This window comes from Electrona antarctica (genome assembly GCF_951216825.1).
Source record: "Electrona antarctica genome assembly, chromosome: 10".
Lineage (NCBI taxonomy): Eukaryota > Metazoa > Chordata > Actinopteri > Myctophiformes > Myctophidae > Electrona > Electrona antarctica.
Window position 1 is genome coordinate 2,618,840 of NC_136791.1, and position 21,423 is coordinate 2,640,262.

General features: G+C 43.7%; 1 protein-coding gene across 6 annotated transcripts in view; it reads right to left on the bottom strand.

Moving 5' to 3' along the window:
• Positions 1–1,561: 1,561 nt before the first annotated feature.
• Positions 1,562–21,423, bottom strand: part of rrbp1a (ribosome binding protein 1a) — a 35,718-nt gene continuing 15,856 nt past the window's right edge. The window contains exons 9-28 of one of the 6 annotated variants that reach the window (XM_079512029.1): positions 21,038–21,156; positions 20,207–20,278; positions 18,466–18,500; positions 18,180–18,255; positions 16,475–16,512; positions 16,254–16,335; positions 15,520–15,560; positions 15,312–15,405; positions 15,154–15,228; positions 14,563–14,655; positions 13,283–13,372; positions 12,768–12,860; positions 12,601–12,672; positions 12,130–12,231; positions 11,598–11,681; positions 10,712–10,798; positions 8,097–8,180; positions 6,124–6,222; positions 3,001–3,144; positions 1,562–2,448 (exon numbers count right to left, since the gene is read on the bottom strand). In XM_079512029.1, coding sequence (XP_079368155.1) covers positions 2,410–2,448; positions 3,001–3,144; positions 6,124–6,222; positions 8,097–8,180; positions 10,712–10,798; positions 11,598–11,681; positions 12,130–12,231; positions 12,601–12,672; positions 12,768–12,860; positions 13,283–13,372; positions 14,563–14,655; positions 15,154–15,228; positions 15,312–15,405; positions 15,520–15,560; positions 16,254–16,335; positions 16,475–16,512; positions 18,180–18,255; positions 18,466–18,500; positions 20,207–20,278; positions 21,038–21,156 — 1,619 coding nt within the window. In that variant the 3' untranslated portion in view covers positions 1,562–2,409. Of the gene's footprint in view, positions 2,449–3,000; positions 3,145–6,123; positions 6,223–8,096; positions 8,181–10,711; positions 10,799–11,597; positions 11,682–12,129; positions 12,232–12,600; positions 12,673–12,767; positions 12,861–13,282; positions 13,373–14,562; positions 14,656–15,153; positions 15,229–15,311; positions 15,406–15,519; positions 15,561–16,253; positions 16,336–16,474; positions 16,513–18,179; positions 18,256–18,465; positions 18,501–19,517; positions 19,569–19,608; positions 19,639–20,206; positions 20,279–20,739; positions 20,812–20,962; positions 21,157–21,423 lie in introns of all 6 variants that reach the window. The other 5 variants (XM_079512028.1, XM_079512025.1, XM_079512027.1 and 2 more) reach the window with 5 other exon arrangements.

Consider the following 21,423-nt stretch of genomic DNA (forward strand, 5'->3'; position numbering starts at 1 on the left):
CAAAATCCACCCAAAATAGTTTTGGTATTTCATGCAAAATACTTCAACTTACAATAATCAACTTTGATTTCTTTATGAATGTGGATATGCACAATGTATAACATTTATGATTAATGCATTATTTATTAATGCATATTAACCCCTTCATTCCTGAAAACACCATGCCATAAAATATATCTTTTGAGAATGAGATTGTATGCACAATAAAGTCAAATGTATCAAATCGAGGGTAGCTACTGGGACGTAAGTCGGGGACTGAGTGAGGGGTATGATGTTCGCGAGATCCGAAACCCCCGATGACCATGGGATACATCACTGAGGATACGTCCCAGGTGCATCCATGCGATGTATTTTTGTTCTAATGGGTGAAATTTGTATTATCAAAAACCATAACCATAATATACAATTGCAGTTTAGGCATTTAGCAGGATCTTATCCAGTCACTTTAGGGTCTAGTGTGAGATTGGAATGAGCAGAGTAAGCAACTCAAATAAAATAAAATAAAAAGCAAACATTTCCCACAAAAATAGGGTTATGAGATTTCATTACTTTCTCCAAGATGTATTCATACATGTGGTCATCACTCACACCAGTTGACGATGTAGACACAATCTTGCAAGATTTTGAAAAGAACCTTTTAAAAAATGGTTCAAATAGCTGATCTACAAGCTCACAACGTGTAGATGTAGATCGGCTAGTTGAACTATTTTAAAATGATTTTCAAAATGGTAAAAAAATGGCAAATTTTAGGGTTAAGGGATAAGGGTGGCGCAAAGATGGAGCCCTAAGACTACAAACACTGGAGAAATATCTTATTCAGATGAGTGGAGTTTAACCCATTCTGAACGGGAACCCCTTTGTGTTTTAAACATGTTATAATGTAGCTATTGAAAAATAGCAGATCTACAACCTCGTAGCGCGCAGGTCTGCTATTTTTGAAAAAACGTGAAAATACGGCACAAATCATTGAATATATATTTCAGAGTGAACATTTTGAACTAAAATATTTGCTTCTGTGGGGGGGGGGTCCCTGGAACTACATATTTTGAGATGGGGGTCCGTGGCCCAATAGAGATAATTCTGGGGGTCCTTGACATGAAAAAGGTTGAGCACCACTGACATAGAAACATAGGTTTTTCAGATTTCTTTTAGGATTTAGAAGCCTTTTTTTTAAAAAATCGACCTCAGTCCAAAATGCCATTTTGGGCGGGAACCCCTTTTGGTGTTAGCATTATGTTATGCTTTAGCTATTGAAAAATATCAGATCTACAAGCTCATAACGCGCCACCGAGTGGCGCGCTACGAGCTTGTAGGTCTGCTATTTTTGAAAAATCGAAGAACGACTGACATAGAAACATAGCTTTTTTAGAATCTGATCTCAGGTCAGAACGGGTTAAGTGATGAAAAGAACAGAACCAGTGCTTGTCTGTTGACCCTCTAACACCACGAGAGGAATTCCTATGAAGGAGAATAATGGTATAAAGACCAGTGAATTATTTGTTAACCAATTATATTTCATTTTTAATAAAGTACATAGTGCAAAAAAAAAAACTTCATATACTGTATTGCTACATTATAGTTTATTCATACAAATTAAATTTCATATATTTTTGTCAGCAGCCATATAGCTATAGGCCCTAAATATATTGCATCGCTGTACCATAAAATGTTCCCATCATTCAAATCACATACAAAAAAGACATACAAATTAATTGCACGTTTATGTACGTTTGACGTACAATCAGTTTCCCTTTTAACACTGAACTATTGGGGGAAATATTTGGAATATAAGGCAGAGGGGAATCAATCTCTTCATGAGAATACATCATGGAATGTGGGGTTTAAAGGTATATTCAGTGATTTGACTTAATTCAAATATCACTTATTTTTTCTTTTTTTCTGGATAATGCTCCATACTATAGAGTGTGCTGACCATATAAGGAGTTCCTCCCTGTCCCCAGTGAGCCCCTGGGGTCAAAAAACCCTAGTTTCAGTTTTGGTGGCGGGTGGCAAAACCTTCATCCAATCAGGATGAGTGGGGCCTTTCTCCAATCATGATCGAGTGGGGGCGGGCCTTGGTGCACATGCTGTTGGCCTGTTGCACTTCCCCCCCCCACTGTAGAGCGTGCATGTGCACATTTTGTTAGCGGGGCGGACTGGGTGGTTTTCCAAATCACCCAAATCACTGAATGCTCCTTTAAATACCATTTGCAGCAGGATTTCTCATCTTTACACTTAAATGTTCATTATATCAAAAGATGTGATTCTTAATTTTGCAACCATTGCAATCAACTACAGTACAAGAAACACAGGAAGAAATAAAAAGGGTTTGGAATGGATGAACTATGGTAATTATAAGGCATATTTGGCAGATTTCTGTAGTGTCCTCTTGGTAAGTTGGCCTCCATATTAGACCGAGGTTCCTTCCTTCAATTCCACATACTCTCCCTGTAAAGACAAACACAGAAGATGATTAAAACACTAATGCAGACCAAAACTAAATTGGGCATTTCTACCTCTGGTACCCCAATTTATATTGTAAAACCACTGTTAATTTAACTCCGAGAGTGTACAAATAGTACATTTGTTACAGACCCATAAGGGTCCATTTGGTTCCATTTGTACACTCAAGAGTCACAGACCCATAAGGGTCCATTTGGTTCCAAACTATCTCTAACCCATTCTGGGCGGGAACCCCTTTTGGTGTTTTAACTAAGCATTATGTTATACTTTAGCTATTGAAAAATAGCAGATCTACAAGCTCATAGCGTGCCACCGAGTGGCGCGCTATGAGCTTGTAGGTCTGCTATTTTTGAAAAATCGTGAAAATGTGGCACAAATCTTTGAATATATATTCTTTCAGAAAACTTTTTTTTAATTTCAACTTCAGGCCTAAATGGGCTAATTGAGCTGGGGACCCCCTGGAACTCCCTCAAGTACCCCTAGGGGTCCCCGGACCCCACTTTGGGAACCACTGCACTAGACTTCCGGTCCTGTCACCTGGTCCTGCTGGTGCTCCTGTAGTGTCCGTACAGCATCTCTCTCTTTGGTCAGCTGCTCCTGGGTAGATTTAAGGAGCTGCTGCAGCTTGGTGGCCGCTTGGCCCAGGTCTTTAGACAGCTTCTTCTCCTTCTCCAGACGTTCCTGGATTTGTGAGTGATGGAAAACATGAATTACTCCCCATTTTTACGCTTGGTCGACTCATACCAACAAACATAATGGTGTCGCGTAGCGTAGGGATGTCCTGATCGGGATCGGGTGATCGGACATCAGAGCTGATCATGTCATTTTCAAATGATCGGGATCGGGAGAAATAAATCGGAGTCTTTATTTGTTTATTTCAATAAAATAGTGTGTCTAAAAAGTCTAATGTAAATCTCAAAGAAAGATGTATACACAATGATATTTTGTGAAAACTGTCATGTTTATGCTTGATTTTTTTTCTTTCCTGGGCACTAGTTCCAGCAGTGGCGAACACTAGGCCTACTATCTATCTCTGACAGCCAAAGACATTCATATGGTGTTTTCCCTACAAGAGTATAACTCAAGTTCCATAAGCTGTAGTTGCGAAGTTCACTCAAATTAACCAATAGATCATTATTTTTTGCTATGATTCCCTGCTTTCATATAACTAGAGTGACATACATTTCTCACATGGCATAAGTGTTGTATAAAATATAAAGATCGGCTCGGGAAAAATCAGTAATCGGCATGTCTTAAAATCAAATGATCGAAATCGGATCGGGAGCAAAACAACGTGATCGGGACATCCCGAGTGTCGCGTGTAGAGTCAGTTATGTTTTGGCAACAATTGTCCTTATAATGAGATGGCCAAAGGACATTGCAAAACATATAGGGCCCTATTAAGCAAGACGAAAAACCCATGCGGTAATACAGATTTCGCCCTCGCTCTGCGCCTTTTCGTATTATGGAAGCCGTGGTGAGCGCTCACTCATATGGAATACCACGTTCCTGCATAATTTAGCATTGGGGGAGTGTCCATATGTTAATTATTTTCGTTTTGCGCTAGTTGCTATTAAGCCCCTTGATCTAAAAACACAACTCCGCCTGGGTCTGACCACGTCTTAAAAGCAAAAAGCACTGTTTGATTTTACACTTGAGCGGCTCTGGAGTGCTGCTGGAGTGTTGCCATGTCTGTTTGCTGTTTATTATAAGCGGCTTCTTTTTCTGCAAAGTTGCTTGTAAATATTGGTAGTTGTGGTTGCTTTTCTTGTTTCTAAAGTGCTTATTTGGGCTTTTCTCCTAATGTTGTTTAAACCAGTGATCCTCACACAGCGACATTCCCATGTCAAGGACCCCCAGATGAATGCATTTGCCCAACTAAGCCAGTGACCCCCATGACAGATTTGTGTTTTTAAATGTTTCAATAACATTTTTCAAAAATATTCTTATTGTCACTTTTTTCAAAGATTACTTTTGAAAATAGCAGATCTACCAGCTCACAATGCACCACATTCATTCATTAAAACAATGAACTCTGACTGCAGGGGGATATATATTTATAATGATCATTATAACAATGTGCAAGAAAATATGTAAAAAGAAGGAAGAACTTTATATTTGTGGACAATCAAAATATGCTGGAAATTTTAATGTGGTGTCATTAAAAGGAATCTTGATATGGCAGACTCACTATCTAGAAAATAAAAACATGGCACTTCATTTAAAATAGGTTGTAGACCCCTGTTATATGCGATTCTTTTGGGAGTATGTTTATAGACCTATTTACTTGTTTCTATGAGACATGGCAACAGCGAGCTTTCTGGCTTTCTCGTTGAGATTATAAAGGGTCATATATCGCTCATTTCTAAACCTTTTTTAAAAATTAAAACATCTCCATAATCACTGGGAGTTTGCTTTCATACGCTGTATCACACCCGACTCAATTCTTCTTCAATAAAATGCTACGAGCGAAGACCATAACATTGGGGCCGCAGCAATACGCATGGCGCACGTATGGCATTTCAACTCATTCCTTCGTCGTGACTCGAATGAAATAAAATAAAATAAACGTTATTTTACTGGTGTGTTTCAATAGAAACAAATAAAGAGCGTGTGTGCAACAGTCAGTGCATATACGTGCATGCACTATAGGCTATATTTCCTCCTTGTCGGGATGGTGAGCTGAGCTCTTCACAGCCCGTTTGTCTTTCATATTATTCTTATAATATTTGATATTATAAACACTCATGGTTCTCTCATTTCTCAGCCGTTTTTTAAAATGTAAAAATCCCCACATTCCTTAGGAATCTTGCTTTCATTCGCTGTATGGTATATGGTTCTATTTTTATCGAATTAAACAATATCAAACGAACTTGTATGTTCGGGGGTTAGACGATTCTGGGAACATTACGCATGGATTGCCAATTTGCCAGCCAATGCTGCGTATCTACTCGCAGTTCCATTCCGATCTGAAAGGTATAGGTAGGTGCCATTTCAAAGGCTTAGTTATTCATTTATGAATCAAATGAACTAGAATAAAGATTTTTACAGCTGCGTTTTTCATGCTTAGAACAGAAACAAATGAAGTGATGATGTGCGTATATCTCCCTCCCTTAGCATATGGCTGCGCCGCTGTAATGACTTTCCAATGAACACTGCAAGTTACTTAACAAAATAGAGACATAGGCCTACAAGCTATGCACATCATGGCTGTGACAGCTTGTGGATCTGTTCTTTTGAGGCATAAAGGTGACAGCATGCAGTGCAATAGGAATAATTAACCCAAATGTGACAAAGTCATGTCATGTCTATGGTGCCAGTCTGCAGAAATGTAATACCACTTGCCGAAAAGGGCGCATTCCATGAGGACATCAGCTGGTGTCGTAAAGAGAATAGTACGGACATGTTCATTGGGTAAGCCTCAAAACTCCCTGAAACACTCCCATGACTAATTCAAGGCCGTTTTGCTCACACCACGGGGTGTCGAAAGCGCTTCTCACCTGGCCCATAATTGTAATATGACATTGCACCCGCCCCCACGTCTTAAAAACTGTAAAATTATATGTAATTAGATTCCACTTGCTTAATAGGGCCCATAGGGTGAAGACTCTTGTGATTGGGACATCAAGACCTAGTTGGTTGTAGGTTTAGTTACAGTACCTTTAGCTGGGCGATGTCCTCTGTATCTGTCTGTGGGGCGTCTCCAGCAGCCTTCAGGAGGTCCAGCTGGGCCTGAAGTTCTGACACCGCAGTCTGGGCCTGGAATGTGAACAAGTGCAATAGATGTACTTGAAATAGGCGATCACTGCTCAAAATCAGTTCACGGGTCTACTGTGGCTCGTCACGTGAATATACAAATGTGTGTGTGCCACAGGTCTGCCACAGGTCTGCCACAGGTCTGCCTATGCCACAACAACATTTCAAATGATAGTATTCTATATGATTGCATTGTTTGCATTGTAAATGTAATGTAAAAAGGCGCACAGCCCTAACCTACTACACATGCGCACGGTGCCCGTTTACAAATGACTAAAACTGAGATGCAAAAGGAGACAGATCTGATCAAAGGACAAGGTATCGAATATGGGAATTCAGTTGGTTTCTACGTAGTTGGGTTTTTAGGCATACAGATAGTAAATTGCTACTTGACTGTACCTCTTGAGGGTTTGTAATTTGAGAAGTACTAATAAGTTATTTTCTTTTTTTGTATTTCCTTACTTAAAGGACCACTTCACCACTTTTTAACCCAGCTTCATATAATAGGAACTCACTAATAATCATGATAAAATGGGGGGAATCCAAGCTAATAGAAACTGCAGGCTTTCTAGTCCTGAAAAGTTGCAATGCGAAAATGAAAGCAATCGTTCTCACGATAATAAAAATCGAAACATTCTTGTAAAATAAATCTGCCTAACGATGATGTCACTGGTGGACGGGTTTCTGAACTGCCCACAGCCCTCCTATGAGACACAGATCGAGTAGAAAAAAATGGTGGCATTTTATCATGATTATTAGTGAGGACATATTATGTGAAGATAGGTTGAAAAGTGGTGATATTGCTTTCTTCGATATTGTATTATTGTTGAGGCATATTTTGTTATATTGTGTATTATAATGTGATTTACATGATTAACCCATTTTGGGCGGGAACCCCTTTTGGTGTTAGCATTATGTTATGCTTTAGCTATTGAAAAATAGCAGATCTACAAGCTCATAGCGCGCCACCGAGTTGCGCGCTACGAGCTTGTATGTATGACACTTAACCCATTTTGGACTGAGGTCGATTAAAAAAAGGCTTCTAAATCCTAACATTTTTCTGAAAAACCCATGTTTCTATGTCAGTGGTGCTCAACTTTTTTCATGTCAAGGACCCCCAGAATTATCTCTATTGGGCCACGAACCCCCATCTCAAAATATGTAGTTCCAGTGACCTCCCAGAAGCAAAGATTTGAGTTAAAAATGTTCGCTCTGAAAGTATATATTCAAAGATTTGTGCCACATTTTCACGATTTTTCAAAAATAGCAGACCTACAAGCTTGTAGATCTCTAGATTGTAGATCTAGATTGTAAATTTTTCAATAGCTAAAGCATAACATAATGCTAACACCAAAAGGGGTTCCCGCCCAAAATGGGTTAATCCCTGGTTGACAAGTAACCCTGCCCCGCAGCGCATAGACCAAATATGATTCTCTCTTGAGTGGTAGATGTTTGGTTTCCCACGCCAGATACCGTAATCCAGGTGTTAACCATTACCTCGGTCTGTCGGGAGAAGACTTACTGTTGCATTGCAACGCAAGATCTCTTCAAAGTTATCAAATGTAGACAACTGTCAAATTCGCAGTATAGTCTTCATCATCAAGCACACGGAAGTAAAATGTAGAAAATCAGTACTCTTCCTTTAAAGTCAAAGTCGTATTATTTGTCACACACGTTACCGCAGTGAAATTTGTTCTCCGCATTTGACCCATCTCTTGGAACGGTGAGCCGCAGCCAAGGAGCGGTGAGCTGCAGCCGTGCCGCGCTCGGGAATCATTTGATTAGTTGATTTGACCCCCCCAATCCAACCCGACCTCCCAGTTTCAGGGCGGACACTCTAACCACAAGGCCACCGTCTGGTCACACCCACTGTTTACCTGTTCATACTCCTCGGAGAGCTGCAGTCTCAGAACCTCCTCCCCTTGCAGTTTCTCTGTCAACTGACTCAACTCACAGTGAACCTGGTGACACACACAGACCGCATTAAGACACTCACAGGCAAACATTTGCCAGTCTCCGCCACACACACACAAAAGCAGTTCAACCTGTGTGCCATGTTAGTTTTCATTTCAACCTGCAGCAACGCACACACATTTATAATCAAAAAACAATTAGTTGCCGTTAAGAATTGTTAAAAAGAAATCAATGAAAAGTTAGCAGGATAAAATGAGCATGCTTAAAGCAGTGGTTTTCAACCCTTTTCATATCAAAGGCCCAATTCTCATTCAAGAGTTAAAGATCTATAAGGGTCCATTTGGTTACTAACCCATTTTGAGCGGGAACCCCTTTTGGTGGTTACATACATTATGTTATAATTTAGCTATTGAAAAATATCAGATCTACAAGCTCATAGCGCGCCACCGAGTGGCGCGCTATGAGTTTGTAGGTCTGCTATTTTTGAAAAATCGTTAAAATGTGCCTCAAATCTTTCAGAAAATTGTCATGATTTAGAAAACTTTTTTTTTTTAAATTTCGACGTCAGGCCTGAATGGGCTTAACTCTCCCATAATTTAGCTGGGGACCACCTGGAACCCCCTCAAGGACCACTGGTGGTCCCCGAACCACTGGTTGAGAACCACTGTGCTACACAAAGGGCAAAGGAACGGCAGTGGTTTAGGATTAAGTGAAGCAAAGAGAGCACTTGGTCAACACAAACGATGCAGAACATAAACAGCTGCTAGATAAGGGAGGTACTGGACAGACTGGAAATACTGCATACACTCTCCACAAGTGGCTTTTATTATTACTCATTGCCCACATCCTTGTGGCAAGTTCCTGGAACAAGGGCAGACTTTTTAACTAGGTCTGGACTCGGGCCCATAGTTGTAGCTGACGCCTACAACATGTTGGTGTAGCTGTAGCTACAGATCTCAAAGACTAACTGTTGGTGTAGCTGTAGCTACAGATCTCAAAGACTAACTGTTGGTGTAGCTACAGATATCAAAGACTAACTGTTGGTGTAGCTACAGATATCAAAGACTAACTGTTGGTGTAGCTACAGATCTCAAAGACTAACTGTTGGTGTAGCTACAGATCTCAAAGACTAACTGTTGGTGTAGCTGTAGCTACAGATATCAAAGACTAACTGTTGGTGTAGCTACAGATCTCAAAGACTAACTGTTGGTGTAGCTGTAGCTACAGATATCAAAGACTAACATGTTGGTGTAGCTGTAGCTACAGATCTCAAAGACTAACTGTTGGTGTAGCTACAGATCTCAAAGACTAACTGTTGGTGTAGCTGTAGCTACAGATATCAAAGACTAACATGTTGGTGTAGCTGTAGCTACAGATCTCAAAGACTAACATGTTGGTGTAGCTGTAGCTACAGATATCAAAGACTAACATGTTGGTGTAGCTGTAGCTACAGATATCAAAGACTAACATGTTGGTGTAGCTACAGATATCAAAGACTAACATGTTGGTGTAGCTGTAGCTACAGATCTCAAAGACTAACATGTTGGTGTAGCTGTAGCTACAGATATCAAAGACTAACTGTTGGTGTAGCTGTAGCTACAGATATCCAAGACTAACATGTTGGTGTAGCTGTAGCTACAGATCTCAAAGACTAACTGTTGGTGTAGCTGTAGCTACAGATCTCAAAGACTAACTGTTGGTGTAGCTGTAGCTACAGATATCAAAGACTAACTGTTGGTGTAGCTGTAGCTACAGATATCAAAGACTAACTGTTGGTGTAGCTGTAGCTACAGATCTCAAAGACTAACTGTTGGTGTAGCTGTAGCTACAGATATCAAAGACTGGACCAATCTTTGCTTGGTGTCAAAAATACTGCAGGACCTACAGTAGCTCAGCTTAGACTTTTATACAACAAGGGCAGATTTATACTCCCATTGTACGATGCATCCAGTGGCGTATCCAGGAATTACGTTTTGGGCAGACAAGATGTGTTAATTGTCGTCTCCCCGCGCACAATCGTAGCACTAAAGGTTTTCAAAGAGATATACCTGCCAGACGAGTAGGATACAAAGGCTGAAAGGCATGCATTTACATTCCAATGGGTGATTGAGGGCCGCGCTCTACCGCAACGGCCAATCAGCTGCTCTACCGCAACGGCCAATCAGCTGCTCTACCGCGACGGCCAATCAGCTGCTCTACCGCGATGGCCAATCAGCTGTCCACTAATAGTTCTCAGGTCTTGTTTGTGTCCTTTTTTTCTCATTGTATGGATTTTGGCCAACAGGCCAAAAATGGATTTGGACAGGCGGACGCCTGCCCTCGCCTTATTGTAGATACGCCTCTGGATGCATCACGTACCAAAACAAAAATAACAATCTACAAGCTCCCAACGCATCGTGATCCGACAGGTTGTCAGTTTTGACTATTTTTGGTATGGCATTACGACAAAGTATAAATCAGGCTAGATTGACAGGAGAGATCTTTGGAGTGTGTGGGCTGGGGGTTAAGTGTCTGTCCGTCCGCTGTCCAATACTCTCCCAACATGATGTGAAGCGTGCTCGACTATGACCTGCTGCACCTTAGCCTGACTGGGTTGAATCTCAGTTGGGCCGTTCTGCTCGTTTTGCTGAGCACGCTTCGAAACCTCGCTCAGCTGCTCTCTGACCTGAAACGGGAAGCTTGTGCTCGTCACCGGATACATAATAACCCCAGTCAAATCAGGAATGGAGGACCTAAGTGCCGATGTCAAACTCACGCCCCCTGGGGTGATGAAGCAACGTTTCCGTTCTAAATTATAACCTTCCCTGCCTGGATTCCCTCCCCCGAACAAGGGGTAGTTGTGTTAGTGTAGACGCCCGACAGTTAAAAGCTGGACGTGCCACGGTAGATTTGAAGCCCCAACCCTCCGTGGAGGCACTGCGCCACCCGATCGACCCATTTAAAAAAAGAAAATCTCTTAAAAATAAGTGTTTCACAAAGAAAATGTTCAGGCATTTTTACTCATTATACAAGTGATTGCGAACGATAGAAGCTGGCCAAAACTGTCTGTCTGTGTGTCAGTCTGTCTGTCTGTCTGTGTGTCACGCTGTAACGCCACCCGCCCGCCACCAGAGAGCAACTGAAATTGGAACGATACAGAGGTCTGTGTGTGTGTCAGACTGCCACAACAGCTTCGTTCGCTTCCCGCGTTTACGCGTCTTACTCGTTTAAGAAAGTCATGGGTTTTAAAAAAGTCTTTCTGACCCAGGGTGTGTGATTTAGACATCAGACTTCAGTACTCTATTGGCTTTGTTTTACACATCACCGTTTAACTTACCTTACCATATATTCCTCTTACATACAGTATCAAGTATGTATAAAAGGTATAGTATAACAATTTATTTGAATTAGTATTATTTACTTGACATCAATATATTTTTGCTTGAATACTGTAGACACTGAATGATGTGAATGATCAATAATACCTGTTCCAGTTCATCCTTGTGCGCCTGAGCCTCATTCTGGGACGATTCTAGCTGGACTTGACACTCTGACAGATTGAGCTTCAGCTAGAAACACAGAGGACAACTTCATTAGAGTATGTTATGCTTTAGCTATTGAAAAATAGCAGATCTACAAGCTCATAGCGCGCCACCGAGTGGCGCGCTACGAGCTTGTAGGTCTGCTATTTTTGAAAAATAGAAGAACGACTGACATAGAAACATAGCTTTTTCAGAAAACTGTCAGGATGTAGAAGACATTTTTAGAATCTGATCTCAGGTCAAAATGGGTTAATTACTGCAAAAAAAAGCTATAAGTCACATCCACCTAGGCGGGGAAAATGCTGATGTTTGAAATGTCTGTTTGTGTCATGACTGCTGCTACGGTAAATAACACATAAAATAAAATTCACCTAGTGAGTGCAGAGCGTTTCAATAGACAGTCCTATCTATTGACAGACTTGTGTGACAAAAATAATACAAACCACATATACAGGCCAAGGAAGTCTCCGTTTACCTGTGTCATCTCCTCAGAGCTCTCCTGACTCTCTGAAGGGGGAGACTGGGGGTAAACTGCCTGCTCCAGCTGGGCCTCAAGAAGAATCAGCTGTTCCTTCAACTACATGAGACGCCCAGAAAACAGAAGATCCATTAACCCATAAACACCCACCCACCCCCACACACGTAAACAGCAATCTGGGAACCCATCTGCAAAACAAATGTCTCGAGAGACTACTTAAACACTAACACTATATTTGTTGACCAAGTTCCCAGGGGGTCCAATCCATTTTTCCCCCATTACACCCAAATCTCTTTGGCAAAAGTAGCCGATCTACAAGCTCACAATATGTCGTCTTGTGAGCTTGTAGATAGACTATTTCCACAGAATGTTCACCCTAGAATGGGGACACTAGGATTCATGACATGTAGTTAACAAAGAAGATTGCCTGAAGAAACGCTTGCCGGCACAGGTTTTAAAATTCCCTACCTGTTCCATACTTTGGCTCTCAGTCTTCACGCTCTGAACTTCCCTCTCCAAGGTAAGCACCTTCTCCTGAGCCTGGCGGTGGTATATTAGTGAATAATAGTTAGGTCAGAAGGCCGTGGTTACAGTCGACTCCACTTGGGACAGAGACACGTAGCGCTAGTACTCACCACACTCACTTGGTCCTCAGACTCAGCCAGTTTAGACTTCCATACCAGCTCTTCTTCCTCCACACCCTTCTGCAGGTCTTTAAGCATACCTTCCTGAAGGACAAGGAAGGCAGATCTATGTATATACTGTGTCGAGTCAGAGACAGTGTATGCGTGTGTATACATGTCACAACAGTGTGTATACATGTCACAGTTGTCTGAAAGTTTGAAGTGAAGCTCAATATATACTTCCATCTCACAACAACAGTGTTGCTTGCCGACCAGATCAGTTCTTGTCAACAAGCGACACAGTTGTGCGACAGACTGTGAATCAGGCCTAACTCCTAAGTAACGTACTGTTTCAGCCAGGACGGTCCTGTACTGATCACACTCCGCCTGCAGTGTGCCGTGACTCTGTGAATCAGGCCTAACTCCTAAGTAACGTACTGTTTCAGCCAGGACGGTCCTGTACTGATCACACTCCGCCTGCAGTGTGCGACAGACTGTGAATCAGGCCTAACTCCTAAGTAACGTACTGTTTCAGCCAGGACGGTCCTGTACTGATCACACTCCGCCTGCAGTGTGCCGTGACTCTCCTCGGCCTCTCTCAGCTTCTCCAGCAACTCCTGGGAAAGCGACAGAAGAACAGTACCGTATCAGAACTAACAGAAGAACAGTACCGTATCATAAAGCGACAGAAGAACAGTACCGTATCAGAACTAACAGAAGAACAGAACCGTATCATAAAGCGACAGAAGAACAGTACCGTATCATAAAGCGACAGAAGAACAGTACCGTATCATAAAGCGACAGAAGAACAGTACCGTATCATAAAGCGACAGAAGAACAGTACCGTATCATAAAGCGACAGAAGAACAGTACCGTATCATAAAGCGACAGAAGAACAGTACCGTATCATAAAGCGACAGAAGAACAGTACCGTATCATAAAGCGACAGAAGAACAGTACCGTATCATAAAGCGACAGAAGAACAGTACCGTATCATAAAGCGACAGAAGAACAGTACCGTATCATAAAGCGACAGAAGAACAGTACCGTATCATAAAGCGACAGAAGAACAGTACCGTATCATAAAGCGACAGAAGAACAGTACCGTATCATAAAGCGACAGAAGAACAGTACCGTATCATAAAGCGACAGAAGAACAGTACCGTATCATAAAGCGACAGAAGAACAGTACCGTATCATAAAGCGACAGAAGAACAGTACCGTATCATAAAGCGACAGAAGAACAGAACCGTATCATAAAGCGACAGAAGAACAGTACCGTATCATAAAGCGACAGAAGAACAGTACCGTATCATAACTGCTGCTTCACTGCGATATTCAAACCACTTAAAGGACCACTTCACCACTTTTCAACTTCTCTTCCTATAACTGGTCCTAACTAATGTTCATGATAAAATACCACCATTCTTTCCTACTCAGTCTGTGTCTCATAGGAAGGCTGTGGGCAGTTCAGAAACATCATCGATGGTGAATCCAAGCTAATAGAAACGGCAGGCTTTCTTTTCCTGAAAAGTTGCAATGCAAAAGTTGAAGCCATCGTTCTCACGATAATACAAATCTAAATATATTTTAAAACAAATCTTGTTTAAAAAAAATCTGCCTAATGATGATGTCACTGGTGGACGGGTGTCCGAACTGCCCAAAGCCCTCCTATGAGACACAGACTGAGTAGGAAAAAATGGTGGTGTTTTATCATGAACATTAGTGAGGACCAATTATATGAAGAGATGTTGAAAAGTGGTGAAGTGGTCCTTTAAGGTCCATCAACAGCGTCATCGTGGCTTACCGGTAGCTCAGCACTGGTCTGAGACTCCTGACTCTGCTGACTGTGAGAGGACACTTCGTGTGCTCTCTGTGCAAAGACTTGCAACCAGTCGGGCTTTAACAAGGAAAAGTGCATGATTAAATGACATGCATGATTACTGCAATTAATGACATGCATGATCTTTAACCCATTTTGGGCGGGAACCCCTTTTGGTGTTTTAAACATCGTTATAATTTAGCTATTGAAAAACAGCAGATCTACAAGCTCATAGCGCGCCACCGAGTGGCGCGCTACGAGCTTGTAGGTCTGCTATTTTTGAAAAGTCTTGAAAATGTGGCACAAATTTGGAATATATATATATCTTTTTAACTCAAACGTAATGTTTTTAACTGAAATCTTTGCTTCTGGGGGGGGATTCCTGGAACAACATATTTTCAGATGGGGGTCGGAGTCCAATTACATATCATTTTTGGGGTCCTTGACATGAAATATTGAGCACCACTGATTCAGAAAACTGTCAGAATTTAGAAGACATTTTTTTTAAATATCGACGTCAGGCCTAAACGGGTTAATGTACATATTTTATACTTTTCTGAGTGTCTGGTTTCCTACCTGCTCTGTGTCTATAGGTATCTGTGGGAAGAGTGTCTGCAGAGTTTCTTTGGTTTCACTTTGAAACGTTGCCAGCTGTGGGATGAAGAGAAAGCCATTATGAAGAACAAAGCTCTAAATACCACCGTCTGTCAAACCCTAACAGATAAAAGGCTTACGCTTTCCAGGGCGTCCAGGGATTCTGTCCAGGCCTTTGAGGTTTCTGTCAGCTCCTCTTGTAGCGATGTCACCAGGACATCTCTCTCACTCAGACTGGTCACATGGCACAAAATGACAGAACAGTTAAACGTCACATTCAAGTAATTAAAGATTCATTGTTGTGAGATTTAACGTTTGGTTGATTTTCAGATACTTCACATTATGTACCTGTTCTGCAGTAGTTCCAGCTCTGCAGAGTTGTCCGTTTGCTAGCAGAAACAAGACAGTAAGTGTAACATTTATAATTAGGACTGAAGGTGCTTTTGGTGAATAAAGAAAGAGAAACTGCATGTTCTCCCCGTGTCCCCTAGGGTAGGTACCCTCACATGTTCTCCCCGTGTCCCCTAGGGTAGGTACCCTCACATGTTCTCCCCGTGTCCCCTAGGGTAGGTACCCTCACATGTTCTCCCCGTGTCCCCTAGGGTAGGTACCCTCACATGTTCTCCCCGTGTCCCCTAGGGTAGGTACCCTCACATGTTCTCCCCGTGTCCCCTAGGGTAGGTACCCTCACATGTTCTCCCCGTGTCCCCTAGGGTAGGTACCCTCACAAAAAACTTGCAGTAATCCTGGTCTCTAAACTGCCTCCCCCTGGCCAGCCGGGGCGCCTGATGGAGGGGAAAGGAACTGGTTGGAATAACGTGTTCCTTCCACGCGCTACGTCCAACCAGGGAAACTCCCCCTGTCAGGTGTAAAGGAGCGACTTGGACACTCAGGCATGAAGGAAGCATGAGTTCAAGTCCGTTGCTCTCCCCATGTCCCCCATATATGGGGACTAGGTTGGCGGAGGGTGTGTAGAGCCCAGGATCACATTAGATAATTGACACAGGGGTGAAAAATGGGTTACAAAATCGTATTAGAAAAAAAAAAGGGAAACCGCACAGCACAGCGATGGCAAAACTTACAGGTGTGTTTTTAAGTTTCTCCATTTCTTCTTGCATATTTTTAAGTTCTTCTTGAAGTGACGCCACAAGGATGGCATCTTCACTGAAATGAAAAAGGAAATATTTGCATAAACATTCTATCATTTAAAAAAAAGAAAAGTGTAACTAATGAGAAACCGTAAGTTGCAACAGTAAAGAAATAATCAGAACCAAAGCGTGTGGTTTAGTCAACAACAAAGTACCTGTAGGTTGTCTGCTCAGTCTCAACAGCAGTGTTCTCCTGCCAGGACGAAAAGAATGGTGATTAGCTAACAGGGCTAAAGTATACTTGAATAGGCCTGGGCCGTGGCTCAGCGGTCCAGGCACCTTGGCCGTGGCTCAGCGGTCCAGGCCTGGGCCGTGGCTCAGCGGTCCAGGCACCTTGGCCGTGGCTCAGCGGTCCAGGCACCTGGGCCGTGGCTCAGCGGTCCAGGCACCTGGGCCGTGGCTCAGCGGTCCAGGCACCTGGGCCGTGGCTCAGCGGTCCAGGCACCTTGGCCGTGGCTCAGCGGTCCAGGCACCTGGGCCGTGGCTCAGCGGTCCAGGCACCTTGGCCGTGGCTCAGCGGTCCAGGCACCTTGGCTGGTCAATGGTAATCCAGTCTGGCAGTGTGCCGCGGGTTCGACTCCTGACCTTACCGCATGTCACCCCTCCCCATCTCTCTACCCATTTCCTGTCAGTGTCTCTGTCCCTCTATAAAAATAATAAAATAAAAAAGGCGAAAGCCGCAAAAAAACATTTAAGAAGAAAAAAAAGTATACTTGAATAGATTAACAACAATTTATTATGCATATTCACAGAATTGGGTATGGCAAGGGGGAAAAAAGACATTTACTTTTAAAAATAAATCCATGAATGCCTCTTTGTCGATCTGCCTATGTTGATTATTCTGTTAAATTACAGTAAAATAACTACAAATGCAAAATGTTACAAAATTATCGCTTTCACAAGGTATTATTACATTCTCCAACAACACTTGTATTTCCCCTAATCATGACAAATGGAATATTCCCAGGTTCAGTGGGTCAGCACAGGTGCAACGCATTATTATTAGCAAGGATCAGAGGCAAGGAAAGAGGCACCTGTCTGTCTGGCAGAGAGTTGTTTTGCTTACTTGGTCAAATGAAATTGATTGTGGCGTTTTGAATTTGGATGGAAACATTGGAGAAGGATAGAAATGGACATGGCGACATTTGGACTTTATGTTGCCACATTGACCTCCGTGCGGCGGAAACGTTTTGAGTGACAGCTCACAGCCGCGCATCACAGCCATCAGAAGCGGTGAGAAATACAATTTGCATTGCAGGTTCCTTCTTTGTATTTGGTGGTTGTTAAGACAAGTGCTACCACTCGTCCATTGGGGACAATATTGTTGTTGTGGGATTGTGTTGCACAACAGCACGCTGGTTTGCCGCGATTGCGGGAGCTTCGGCTGCTGCACATGTACCACTGTGGCTATTGTTGTGCTGTTGAATTGGAAATGCATTGCAAAGGTTGAACTGTGAATGCACATTATCTGGGAGTGACGTTAAATAGCTTGCTGTGTATTCTTGATGAATGTTGGAAATGTCAATAGGCCAAAAAAAGAGGCAAACGCTGTGTTACGCTGTGTTAATGATTTGAGGCACGGAGTGCAGTCGGAGTGCAGTCGGAGTGCAGTCGGCCTGGTGGAGACAAACCATACATAACCGCAAAATTGTTGTGCGCGCAACGGCCGCCTCATGTCGTGACCTTGCCATACTGTACCTTAGCTTTTCCTGAATTAACACTACTGCATTATTCAACCAATATCAAGATGCTGCTACAGGGTACATTTTGTTACACTACCATTACAAATGGCTAAATTGACATTGAGGATTTTTACAGTGTAAAAACATTATCTTTGTGGTGTCAGATGCAGTATTTTACCGTAACCTCCGGCTTCAACTGGAGCTGCTTCAGTTCCTCGTGGAGCGAGGCCAACTGATCGTCCTTCTCTTGGAGGCTGAGAGAAGAAGGCAGACTTTCATTAAGTGCAAAAACTCTGGATCTTAAAAAGGAAAACTCCATATTGACCCCAAAGGACTTGCCATGGGGTCTATTTTGCAGAGAGCGATATTTGAGATAAGTACAAGTAGGAAAATGTGCCTATATGTTAGTCTGGAGTTGTCCTTTAAACATTGAATTGCAGTATAGCTCACAACGACTGACATACCTGATCTTCAACTGCTGTACTTCTGTGGTGTCCACCTGTCAATTCAAAAGTCATAAAGACGTTCTTAGAAGTGTAAACTGTGGCCCGGGCGGCTGGCGTAGCTGTCTGGGCCCGGGCGGCTGGCGTAGCCGTCTGGGCACCTGGGCTGCTAAAGTTCTGGCAGTGTAAGGGCCGATTCATACTCCTATTTTACCGCCGTTTCGGCGCTGTAGTGCCGAAATGATTTCGGCTCGTCATAGATTTTCAGTAGCACCGAAGAGCAGACTTTAGGACGGTACCCGCCCCCCCCGAACCTCAAATGACGTCACATTGTAGGCTCTACAGAGCCGAACCGACTTTTATTCGGCTCTAAAATAGGAGTACGAATCGGCCCTATGAAATGTTAATCGTATAGTCTGACACGTGTAGTAGTGCCACCACAATAAATGAGTGCTGAGTGATGTGTGGGTACGGTGTGACGTAGAACCATTTATTTATTTATTTTTTACTTTTGCTTTCGACAGGGCTGAAAGCAAAATATCAACTCGGGTCACACTGATATGTTTACACACAGCTGACAAAAATCACCCAAGTCTGTAACTTCCTTTATCCCATTTTGGGCGGGAACCTCTTTTGGTGTTTTAAACATTAGGTTATAATTTAGCTATTGAAAAATAGCAGATCTACAAGCTCGTAGTGCGCCACCGAGTGGCGCACTACGAGCTTGTAGGTCTGCTATTTTTGAAAAATCGTGAAAATATTTATTTCAGAAAACTGGAAGATTTAGAAGATTTTTTTTTAAATTTTGAGGTCGGGCCTAAATGGGTTATTCAAATATCGAAGAACGACTGACATAGAAACAGCTTTTTCAGAAAACTGTCAGGATGTAGAAGACATTTTTAGAATCTGATCTCAGGCCTAAATGGGTTATTCAAATGTCTTTGGGCAAAGTCAGTTGAGTTGGACAACTTCTGCACAGACCCTTACCTCCTGGCTGCTGCTGCTGCCCTCTGTGGTGTTACTCTGACTGGCCTCTAGCAGTGAGTTGGACAACTTTCTGCACAGACCCTTACCTCCTGGCTGCTGCTGCTGCTGCTGCCCTCTGTGGTGTTACTCTGACTGGCCTCTAGCAGTGAGTTGGACAACTTCTGCACAGACTCTTACCTCCTGGCTGCTGCTGCTGCTGCCCTCTGTGGTGTTACTCTTCTTGCACAGACTCTTACCTCCTGGCTGCTGCTGCCCTCTGTGGTGTTACTCTGACTGGCCTCTAGCAGTGAGTTGATGGAGGCCACCTGGCTGCTGCTGCTGCCCTCTGCGGTGTTACTCTGACTGGCCTCTAGCAGTGAGTTGATGGAGGCCACCTGCTGCTCTTACCTGGCTGCTGCTGCTGCCCTCTGTGGTGTTACTCTGACTGGCCTCTAGCAGTGAGTTGATGGAGGCCACAGACTCTTACCTCCTGGCTGCTGCTGCTGCCCTCTGTGGTGTTACTCTGACTGGCCTCTAGCAGTGAGTTGATGGAGGCCACCTGGCTGCTGCTGCTGCCCTCTGTGGTGTTACTCTGACTGGCCTCTAGCAGTGAGTTGATGGAGGCCACCTGCCACAGACTCTTACCTCCTGGCTGCTGCTGCTGCCCTCTGTGGTGTTACTCTGACTGGCCTCTAGCAGTGAGTTGATGGAGGCCACCTGGCTGCTGCTGCTGCCCTCTGTGGTGTTACTCTGACTGGCCTCTAGCAGTGAGTTGATGGAGGCCACAGACTCTTACCTCCTGGCTGCTGCTGCTGCCCTCTGTGGTGTTACTCTGACTGGCCTCTAGCAGTGAGTTGATGGAGGCCACCTGCCACAGACTCTTACCTCCTGGCTGCTGCTGCCCTCTGTGGTGTTACTCTGACTGGCCTCTAGCAGTGAGTTGACTCTTACCTCCTGGCTGCTGCTGCCCTCTGTGGTGTTACTCTGACTGGCCTCTAGCAGTGAGTTGACTCTTACCTCCTGGCTGCTGCTGCTGCCCTCTGCGGTGTTACTCTGACTGGCCTCTAGCAGTGAGTTGATGGAGGCCACCTGGCTGCTGCTGCTGCTGCCCTCTGCGGTGTTACTCTGACTGGCCTCTAGCAGTGAGTTGATGGAGGCCACCTGCTGCTCTTACCTGGCTGCTGCTGCTGCTGCCCTCTGCGGTGTTACTCTGACTGGCCTCTAGCAGTGAGTTGATGGAGGCAGACTCTTACCTCCTGGCTGCTGCTGCCCTCTGTGGTGTTACTCTGACTGGCCTCTAGCAGTGAGTTGATGGAGGCAGACTCTTACCTCCTGGCTGCTGCTGCTGCCCTCTGTGGTGTTACTCTGACTGGCCTCTAGCAGTGAGTTGATGGAGGCCACCTGGCTGCTGCTGCCCTCTGCGGTGTTACTCTGACTGGCCTCTAGCAGTGAGTTGATGGAGGCCACCTGGCTGCTGCTGCTGCTGCCCTCTGCGGTGTTACTCTGACTGGCCTCTAGCAGTGAGTTGATGGAGGCCACCTGCTGCTCTTACCTGGCTGCTGCTGCTGCTGCCGCCCTCTGCGGTGTTACTCTGACTGGCCTCTAGCAGTGAGTTGATGGAGGCCACCTGCTGCTCCAGCTGGCTCTTCTCCAGCCGGGTCTGCTCTAGCTGGACATTGAGGGCGTCGGCCTGCGCAGTGCGCTCACCCAGCTCGGCTTCAGTGCTCCCCAGACGCACCTGGAGCTCTGCAGACACATTACATTACATTACATTACATTACATTACATTACATTACAGTCATTTAGCAGACGCTTTTATCCAAAGCGACTTACAATAAGTGTATTCAACATAGGTAGGGAACAAAAACTACTAATCACCAGAAGTCTTTAGTGCATTTTCTGCAAAAACAAGCAACCAAGAGTATACCTAGCGCTAAGGTAAAAGTGCAATATATCAGCTACCTATTTCCTTAAACAGATGAGACAAAATAGCTAAATCAAATGAGCATGAGC